Below are 11,392 nucleotides of genomic sequence, written 5' to 3' on the forward strand. Positions count from 1 at the left end.
TACCCGGTCTCGTGATAACAAACTATAAGCTCAATCTTAGATTGTGCAGTTATTACCAGCTGTTCAAACTACTTCACTTTTATATATACTCATTCATCATGAACTGGCATTTCATGGGCATATCTGTAGTCATGACGCATGAAAATAACATAATGGCAAATCTAAATTTCTATTTCCACTTGTATTGTTAAGATGAACCCTGCAGTAGGTTAATCATCTCCAATGTGTACACACTAAAGATATATTTTAAAGATCCGATAAGCATGATCCCTTAGTTGTTGCAACTACAAGTTCTTACAAAAATGTAAATAAAAATTATATACCAAATTATCTATTTTTCCTTAAGTTATTGACCCAGCTATTCTTAGTACAATCCTAAGATATTTCAGTATATAAATTAGTCTCCACTAGATATTCCTAAATTTCAGTTATTGACACAGCTATTCTTTCTAAGCTTGAAACGTATCTACTTAACAAAATATTAAAATCGTGAAATAAACCATAAAAAAAGGAATTGATATCTTAGCAGTCTTACGATACACCACATTATTAACCATATATTACATTCAGTTTTACATAACAAAGATGATAAGTTCACATGTACTAGCAGCACCTTAAGTTAAGAGCATCTTGTTTATGCAGCTTCTGCAAATCCAACTCTTTCATTGCCATAATCAAATATTGTGTGGTAACCACGCATAAAAACATCTCCCAATATCCTGGGTGACATTAATCAACACGCTATTAAATTTAAATTTAAGTTTATAATATTACAACATAATAGTCTTATGGGAGCTGAAAGCTGGAGCTTGTGTTTTATTAGCTTATACATGTAAAATGACAAATAAGGACAAAAAGCAAATGATATATATAATGATATAAGGGGTATATTGTAATTTCATCTTTCATAAGCTCCTTAACTTAATCTTATAAGACAGTTCAAGTAGCCTATTTGTGAGACATAAGCTCTAGAATAAACTATTTCCAAACAATGTTATCAGCTTGAGCTTATGAAAAACTTTTGAGTCAAACACACCGTTAGACTCATATTATTATTTTTCCGTTAAAAATAAAGTTTGTTGCGACAATTATAGGGAAATTGACTCAAATACACTTTTTTTTAAACTTTTATAACAAAATACACTTTTTTTAAAAAAATTGTCAATTTACACCATCAGGGCGACCAAGAGTTTGGTCGACCACCATTATAACATGGTTGACTGCGTAGTCGACCAACGCTAACAAGGTGGTCGACCGACTGTTACAAGGTAGTCGACCACTCTTATTCGAACAAAAATTTGGTCGACTACCATTATAACATGGTTGACTACGTAGTCGACCAACACTAACAAGGTGGTCGACCAACCATTATAAAGTAGTCGACCAAAATAATAAAAGATGAAAAAACATCCCCAAAAATTTGGTGGATGACATCCAATCAGCTTGAAACGTAAATATGGACACAATTTGGTGGATGAATGAGTCACCAAACAATATTTATTTTATCGGAGTACTAGGCAATATTCATTTGGTGACAGCTTTTAACTCATACGCGTACTAAATATTTATTTTGGTCGACCACCTTGTAATGGTCGGTCGACCACCTTGTTAGTGTTGGTCGACTACGTAGTCAACCATGTTATAATGGTAGTCGACCAAATTTTTGTGCGAATAAGAGTGGTCGACCACCTTGTAATGGTCGGTCGACCACCTTGTTAGAGTTGGTCGACTACGCAGTCAACCATGTTATAATGGTGGTCGACCAAACTCTTGGTCGCCCTGATGGTGTAAATTGACAATTTTTAAAAAAAAAATGTATTTTGTTATAAAAGTTAAAAAAAAAAAAAGTGTATTTGAGTCAATTCCGCACAATTATATATGTATATGTTATTCTTCGTGGGTAAAACGCTATCTAAAGTCATAAGTAGGCCACACATAGAAAGCAGACGTACCAGAGTGGGCCACGTGGAGGAGGAACATCCAACGGAATGAAGCCACTAACACACTTTGCTTCAGCTCCCTCACCAATCTTCAACGTGTACTGCGTAACAAAACAAAGTATTACAAAAAAATAAATATTGAGTGATAGTTAAAAATCCCATGATGTTTTGTTCAATAAAAATGAGTGTATACGTGGGAAGGCACGTGTTGTGTCAACTTAAATGTGAATTTTTATCAGTATAATGAGAACTAGTTGCATTAATGACCACATATAAAAATGAGTGTATACTTGTTTTGATGATTATTTATAAATTAATGGGTCAAAAACTGTGATCTCCAATGAAAGCTAGCAAGTTTGAGTAGAGTAATACCTGTTCGCCCGTAAGTTCAAACAGTTTGCCACCAATTGTAAACGATACAGGAGGCAAATGAGGAATTTTTCCACAATCAAACATCGACTCCGCCACTGGGCTCTCCACCACATTACATAGCTGCAACTTTGGACTCGATATATGGTAACTAACAAGAATTACATGCGAAAAAACACTAATAAAAAAAGAATGAAAACTCACATCAGTTCCCAAACTTAAAATGCTGTCGCGTGTTTGGTTCTCTTTAAGCTCTTTATGCATCCATCCGACTATCATCTCACACGCCTTACACTGCGGGGGGGCTTCTTCAAATCCAGATGACACATCATCACTACGTTCTACAACACTCTTAATTCCGATACTGCACATTATACCACATTCCTAGGTTATTGAAAAATACTAAAAAAATGGTAAATAAGTAGATGTCCTGGAAAGCTGACCTGTCATCAACAGCACCTTGATTAGTACAGACTCCTATACGGGAGCAGACCTTCCCTGGTTGTGCCACCTGTTTTATTGACCAAAACACGAAATTAAAATAAGAAAATATAACAACTAACGATTATTTAATGTGAAGGTATAGAGTTGTATACCTGTCCAGCAAGCAAATCAAACACACGGTCTCCAAATACCTTAACCGCTTTCTTACATTCCTCACTAACAAAATTAGCAGCCCCGATGACACGATTTATCTCGTTTATAACATCCTGAAAGAAGAGCACAACATTAGAAAAATAAATAAAATGTTACCTTAAGAAAACATTGTCGTAATAATGTTCAAATGAGAATATCAGAAAATGAACAGACCGATGGACCAGCTATCAACGAAGTTCCTGAATCTGCAATGGCAGAACATCCGCCCTTACAAAACCCTGATAAAGAACAGAACAAGTCAACCAAGATTGTTCATTATTTAGTTAATTAGTTAGTTATAAGTTACAACATAGTTAAGTTGCATACCACTCGGTTTTCCGTCTATAAGTACATCACCCATATCAAACTGGAGAAGGAAAACAATAAGAAGATTAAGATACATACATGCATATACAAATATATTGTATAATGTATATACTATAAAAAAAGATTTAGATATTCGATAAAGTACCTGCCAATAACCCTTTTGTGTGATTGGAACGTAAGTGTGCTCACCCTTGAAGTGCTTCGGATCAACACCACCAAACACGATTTCACCCCCTTCACCTTCTTTGGATTTTCGGTTAAGCCAAAATGAAAATACCTGATCCTTTACTAGATGTTGATTGATCATGTTATCCCTGTACATCAATCGAAACTCAATTATGTGCAAATGGGTCCATTAGGCTTATGCTTCATTACTAAGATGCTAAGTGATAGGTAATAAGCGGTTAAACTATCCGAATGTATAAGTCGGTTCATTAAATCTATTTTTTTTTCAAAACTTTTATAATTTAGAAGAGGTCTATGGTTCGAATCCCGCTAGTTGCACATCTTGGGGTGGAAAGGGTCGGAAAAGGTCATGCGAATACCACAATTACGCCGCACACATTTGAGTATAAAGAGGATTTTGCTAACGATATCCCTTATGGCAATCGTTAACACTCTTTAAACAGTTGCACATTCATGTAACCACCACCACTAAATTAATAAGCAACCACTATGTACAATTGTTTAAAGCGCGTTAACGAAAGGCCTAAGGGTTGTCGTTAGCAAGATCCAAAAAAAATACCTGCCCCGGTAAATTGTTACGTTTGTTACTTTATATAACAATATATACTAAAAATCAATAAATTTCAAGATGATAGACAAAAGGTGCGTCAATCCAACCTTAATGGTTTCGAGAACTTTTGACCCATTACACAACCCGTCTGACCCGCCCACTTTCCAGCTAATAAACTTACCACACAGGGACAGCTTTTCCAACAGAGATTTCCTTGAATCCAAGCCCAAGTATACCATCAAATTTCCCAGCCAAAAACGTCACACCGGGCTCCTTTGTTGCCTCGATGAATATCTAATTCAATCATAGATTTCAAAAAAGGTCAAAGTCAACCTTCAAACCAAGTTAAATGAATCAGAATCCAAATGTCAAAGTTGTCACTTCACCTGATCTTTCACAACAAGATCACCAACTTGCACATTGTCTTCACTAAAATACCCAGATATTGATCCGGTACCATACTGGATAGCAGCAGGTGTCCCTGCAAAACAAAAAAAACTCTGTAATACCGTAATAATAAAATTATATCCCAACATCCATAAGATTAGTATTGTTATATTATATAAGATTGTAATCATGATTACATATTAGGGTTGCAGTACTCGGAATTACTCGACGAGTACTCAGTTTTTGCAACTCGGCGAGTGCTGGGTCAAACTCGGTGAAACTTGGTCAAACTCAGCCAAAACTCGGAGTACTCGGAAAAGCGTCCAAGACTCGGGATTACTCGGAAGATCGGTCAAAACTCGGTCAAAGTCAAACTTGGTCAGAGTCAAACATGGTGAAAGGTCAACAACCGAGTACTCCCTAAAAAGTCCCGACCGAGAACTCCCGACTAGCGATTTTTGTAACCTTGTTACTGATTATAAGTTCATAGAATAGTACAGGAAATTGGTCAATATAGATTAATGGACTAAATCACTAACCGTCGGTTTTGTATGTCTTTGACTGACTCGATTTATATTTCGAGTGGAAAAAGCAAGATATCTGCAAGATTAGCATAACTCCAACACATTAATTAACTCATCATTCATAACAATAGATACATCAATATATAATTTATCGAATAGTAGTATCGAGTTACACAGTCTTACCGATAATATGCATTTTGATGATGGGACCCACAAGTTTGCACTACCCGTATCAAAGATGACAGTAAACTTTTGAGGTGGGGTACCGATACCAATCTCACCAAAATATTGAGCATCCATATAGTTCTTTAATGATACAATATCGGCTTCTTGCGAATCACCAACATTATTCGCATTTTCTCTATACTTTTTAATAGAAGCTAATAACGAATTACCATCAATCGAATCGATGTTTGAAGCAATACGATTGGTTTCATCAAATTTCACTTTTTTCAACCCGATCCTAATTAGACCATCATTTGATGTCGAAAAAACCGGAGTACACAAAAGGGTTGATAACAACAAAAAAATTGCTATGTTTTCTGATTTTCTTCCCATGTTGACCTACAAGTTAATTAACCATTAACATTTAACATATAAGATTAACCAAATGCATTTAAATTCAAATTAATCACACAAATAAGGTGGCCAAAATGGAGTATTAAAGAACACAATCAACAGTCATATACAGAAAATTTATTTAATCTCTTCAAAAACCATAAAGTTAACATTTGACTTGTCAAGTCAAACAGTCAAAGTCATACAGAATCTTGTACAATGTATCATAAATAACCAATTAATTAATTTTACTGACTTTTAAATTTCAATAAGTACAGAGATTGCATTTTCAAATAAAGAGCATATAATAACTAGAACTAAGAACATACAAAAACAAACACCGATTTCTAATAACATAAAAAAAAGGATTGGAAATTGAACCATTGCAATTTGCAATGATCCCACTTAAAGATTGTAGTTTTTTTTTTTTTTTTTTTAATTAAATTAGGTAAATCTACCACAAATCAATTGCATGCAACATCAAGAATCTAAACTTTTTTCAAAAAAAAAAAAAAAAAAAAAACACTATAAATTGTAAATCCTTACCAATTTATTGTTCTTTTCTTATTTAAATTCAAGTTTTGCATGCAACATCACCAGTCACCAACTATTAACTATTAATGGTGAAAAAACATTAAAAAAAAAATTGTAATAATACTTATTAGTGAAAACGAATCATGAAAACCGCAAGGAAATAAGGGTACATACCGGTGAGCTGATTAATGTTCGAGTTTTGAAAAATATGAATTTATTCATGACAGATAAATATAGAGTTGATAGAGTGAATGTTTATATAACTGACGCATGCCACTTGGCTTTTTTATAGCAACCGTTTGATCAATCAGTTACGAGATCATGGCCGTATATTTCATTCAGATACACGCATACGTGTCGCTCTCATAAAATGTTGCAATGTTTTATGGCTTTACTAAAACATGCCTCATACTTTTAGTAACAAACAAGTTTGGCCCTAATGTTTACCCAAATTAACTTATTTGTTGTTATTACTCCTATCACTAAGCCTATCCGTAAAAAATATCGTTATTTAACAAAAGGAAAATGCTAATGACAGCCCTTAGGGCTGTCTTTAAGCCATTCAGACACGCTTGAAATGTTTGTACCCTTAAAGTAACCACCCACTGCTGTGAAAAACTACCTTTTATGTACCACTATTTTATGCACAGATTTAATTCCTAACGAAAGCCTGTCGTTAGCAAATTCCTTAACAAAAATACTATTTTTTTTTTTCATTTCCGATTATAGTCTTACTTAGTAACAACTTTGTACATGCATAACCACATGTAATAATTAATTTGTAGCATTAAACTTAAATAAATTTGCATGAAATAGTAGAAAAGGTTAACAGTTAACTTAGTTATAAAACAGAGCTAAAGAGATTTATGTTACTTTTTTCGATTAAACGAAAGTGTAATGCGGAATTGGGGATCGATGGCTTAAACAAATACACAAATTAATTATTGAATAACAACTTGTGCCAATAAGGATAAATAAAGCAAGGTGACAAACTTGCTTGGAACCAACACAAAAGGCTACGGCCCGTTTTGTTTTCTTTTCTTTATTATCAATCAACAAAAACTAACTTTTCAAAATAAACCTACAAGTCCTTTTAAACTAACAATAGATAGATACGGATAAGTTTGAAAAAGAGATAAACATAAAAATTCAAAAACAAAACAAAGACTCCTAGACCACTTCCACTTATAATTCTTTATATTGTTATCCTACACCAACTCGGCAGATTGCAAGCCCACGATCCTGACTCCCTTGTTTGGCCCAAAACCGTTTCATCCTTTCGACCCAATAATTCTGATCCACAGACCCGACCCAATAATCTTGCAATCCACTCTGCACAAGCTCAATATGTTTACTAAATCCTGCATCAATATATCTTTTTGTTAGGTTAGCCTTATATATAGCGTAGAACAGAATGATTATTATTCAGTTTTTATTATTATTATTTGAGTTAAGAAAATAAACTGTGAAGGTTTTTCTTGTTTCTTCAACCGAGAAGGTTGCAAGTTTAGCAATTATATTTTTGGTGTGTAATATCCAATTATATTTTGCTCTTTGCATTGGTGAGTAATATCCAATACTATTTATCCTATTCTATTTAGCCATCGATCCTTTCAATACATTATAGATGATAGATGATAGATAAGGTAACAAATTAATAGATAAGGAAACAAATTAAACTTTGAATTAGACTCCAATTCCATTTAGAATGCTTACTCCTCACGTATAGGAAGAGCTTATCCATATTTATTTATTAACTTTGGCCCATTCTACTTGTTTTAGACTAATTGATCGTAGCCCAACTTGTTAAAAATATTAGGCCACCCGGATCATAAACATATGCATCAAAGTGTTATACAAATTGATATAACTTAAGATTAGAGTAAAAGTTAAATTAGATCAAATTGTTAAACAATGTGTTACATAAGGTTGAAAATAGTAACTAATATAAAGCTGAAGGGAATAAAAGGTAAAAATAAAAATAAAAAAAGCGTGACACTCGCATATTTCAAACCACTACATCATGTTACAAACGGTGATGAACATGTGAAAAAAACAAAAGAAAAAAAAAGTTAATATAAAGAAACATGGTTGGTGATAAACGTATTAGACGTGACGGAATTTGACACTAGAATATAGCAACAATGGTATATATTTTTTTCTTGTCACGCAACACTTGTAATTGCTTTGTCTTTTGTCTTTAAAGGCTCTACTTTGATACCCATTTTCCGTTTCTTTAGAATTGTTTTTCTTTACTTGTGTCTCATGCACTTGAGACTATTGCTATTACTTCACAATCAAGCTACAAATGTGATATGATTACACAATTTAAAGTGGATATATACACTTGAAATTGAATGAACAAGAACGAGCTTGTTGGTGTTGTTCATTTACATTTAATTAATAGGTGGACATACACTCAAATCATGTTGGATATGATTTCAAATAGCGTTTTTAGAGAAAATGTGAAAGTTAGAAGCATCATCGACAAGCTAAGAAAAGAACGATTTCGATGGTTTGAGCATGTGAGGAGGCGACCTCTTACTCCACCTGTTAGGAGAGTCGAGGCACTTAAGGTTGACTAGGGATGACAATGAATTGGATATGAATCGGGTGAGCTTATATCCATATCCATTAAATATATTTCATCCATCCATATCCATATCCGTTGGGTGAAACAGGCAATATATGCAGAAGATACGAATTTAATAATATTCACATAGTAGTATTTTCATAATCTATATTTTCGATAACATTTTAGTAATTTTATAGTGTACATATATAAGGATATGTAAATGTAAACGCATATATTTAAGTAAATATGTATATATTAATATGTATATATGTATTTCGGATGGTAATGAGAAATTATCAACCATACACAATTAATTTCCAAGTTCACCCCCACATTCTTCCCACGGGAGAGATGCGGGTTCGAATCTTTGCACACACAATTAATTTCCAAGTTCACCCCACATTACGTGAGATGCCTGAGTTGAGGTCACCAATTTAAATCTCTTCGTGAAAGAGGTGTCTCATTAAAATAAGTCTAGTAAGTCTGGCTGAGAAGTTTTACCGGATCCGTTCACGGACCTCTACCCGGACACTGCCCGTATGGATGTGTTCCTAGGTACCGTCGACCGGGTTCGGATTTCTGTCCGAGCGTGTGTTTTACATGTAAATGATGAGGGTCGTTGAAATAAATAATCCATTAATCAAAAATCGCCTCTCAAAAAAAAAATTTGTAAAAAGTAAAAACCCTAATAAACTAAATAGTTCAAAAATAACAAATATGAAATTTATAGATTACCTTGACTGAACTTTTGACGTAATTCTTCAAGATATAAATTTGGGGTAAATATTAATTCATCAACAGAAAAGCAGTCGCCATTTTTTTTTTTATTTATTTTTTTTTTTTTGAAAAAACGAATACTCATATAGAAACGAGAACGTTTTCTAAAAGGAAACACTCTCATCGGGAATAAAAAAGGACAAAGGAAAACGGGGAAGCTCGCACCTAAAAAACAACCATCTAAACAAAAACGATCTGTAAACGAGCCTCCCTAACATTCTGAAAGAAACCTTACAAACATTTAAACCAAACAAAAATAAAAAAAAAAAATTTGTGTTGTTTGTTTTGCAATATAATATAATTTTGAAAAAAAAAATACACAAAAATACAAGGAACGAAACTAAACCGGACCACAACAATCAACCTCGAGATCCCGCCAATCGTATGAGATTTTACAGTATATTAATTCGAGGTATATTTAATACTGAGTATATACTTTAATAAAGAAGTCATACTATACTCCGTATATAATTTGTGTATAACTAACGGAAATCACAGATCACGCGATTGAGTTTAGAAAAAAACGTGTTGGGCTGTTGGGTTACAGAAGAAAATGGGTCACATTGTTGAAATTTATGGGGTCACATATTAAAAAACAAATATTAAACATAGAATGAGTATGGGCTTAAAGCGTTATTCAAAGGAATAATTGAAAGAAAAGTAAACTTCGTGCTTTTCGGTAAATGATCTACTTCGTGATAATGCATCCATTGATTCAAGTGTTTGGCAAGCAGTTATTTGGGTTACGTCGTATCTTATTTGAAAAAAACCGGAACAATATGGTCTTCCAAAAGAATTGTTGGACCCCTCCGATGAAGCTAAGTGAGATTCAAGCTATTTCGTTTGATTGGATTTAGAGAAAAATTAGAGGCAACAAAATCGATTGGAATGTTTGGTTGTGCAATTCGGACTCATACTTGTAATATTTTGTTTTTGTACGTGATGCAATCTCTGCATCCTCATCTTTCGTGAATCCCTTATTTCGTGTTTTTGTAATCCGATGGTGTAGGCTATTTCCTGCCACTATCTTATATATCTTGATTTCGTGATAATAAAAGTGTCGGTTGTTTTTAAAAAAAAAAAATCAACGGTTTTCTTATATTCCTTTCTTCAATGTCATGACTCTGGGAAGAAAAAATTCAGTTTCTTTCCATTATATTTCATTTCTTCCAAGTATATCTATAGAACAAATAAGCGTTGCTCTTCAATTTTGACAAGCAGGAAACCTCCTATAAATGTTTGTATTTTTATCCGAATATACAATATGCAATAGTAGGAAAATAAATAAGAGAAAATTGCGCGGATAGTCCCTGTAGTTTGTAGCACCCAGCGTGGATAGACAAAGTTGGTGATTTGAGTGTGGATAGTCCTTGTGACTTAAAAGTGGAGCAAGGATAGCAAGTTCACTAACACTGTTAACTTTTTCCGTTAAAACTGAATCATGTGCCAAGCATGTGAGGGTAAATTCGTCATTTTACGTACCTTCTACCCCATTTCATATCCTTCATCGTTCTTCATCTCTTTCATGCTTTTTTCATATCTGTAATCTAAACCACATCTACATTGTCTCAAAAATTAAACACTTAAAAAGACCAACATCTTTATATAACAACCATAGGTTGTATGCATACACAGGATCCAAAAATATCATATAATTGTAACACTAAGCTGGAAAAATCATTTCAATTAAACAGTTAAAACTCGGATGCATATGAGTCTAATTCAAATGCACTGCATTTAAGTTCATGTGTTTCTTAGATCAAGGTCAACAGTGCAATATTCATTCTTAATTCTAATACGGAGTAGAACCTAAAGAACATAATCTAGCCAAAATTAGGGTTATTGACCTGGGGTTTACTGTCGTACTTTATATTCATAGTTAGAAACATAAATTAAAGAATTAAAGTTGAAAAATTGGTACAGAAATTAAAGATATGGGTAAAATAAACGAACAAATTAGAATAAGCTTAATTTTGGAACAATAGAAAAAGTAAAAAATGAAACTTACCGACTACACTCGATCCACCTG

At 33.4% G+C, this 11,392-nt stretch overlaps 1 protein-coding gene across 1 annotated transcript; it reads right to left on the reverse strand.

The window, feature by feature from the left end:
- Positions 1–532: 532 nt before the first annotated feature.
- Positions 533–6,224, reverse strand: LOC139861886 (aspartic proteinase A1-like). The gene is made up of 14 exons (XM_071850413.1): positions 6,186–6,224; positions 5,103–5,483; positions 4,935–4,995; positions 4,395–4,489; positions 4,190–4,302; positions 3,418–3,586; positions 3,273–3,312; positions 3,120–3,184; positions 2,906–3,019; positions 2,753–2,820; positions 2,514–2,673; positions 2,313–2,432; positions 1,953–2,041; positions 533–719 (listed from the first exon to the last, which is right to left on the reverse strand). Exons 2-14 carry the CDS (start codon positions 5,475–5,477, stop codon positions 635–637), a joined length of 1,554 nt encoding a protein of 517 aa, XP_071706514.1. The 5' UTR covers positions 5,478–5,483; positions 6,186–6,224; the 3' UTR covers positions 533–634.
- Between the last annotated feature and the right edge of the window lie 5,168 nt (positions 6,225–11,392).

Source organism: Rutidosis leptorrhynchoides, chromosome 8, assembly GCF_046630445.1.
Source record: "Rutidosis leptorrhynchoides isolate AG116_Rl617_1_P2 chromosome 8, CSIRO_AGI_Rlap_v1, whole genome shotgun sequence".
NCBI classification, from domain to species: Eukaryota; Viridiplantae; Streptophyta; class Magnoliopsida; order Asterales; family Asteraceae; genus Rutidosis; species Rutidosis leptorrhynchoides.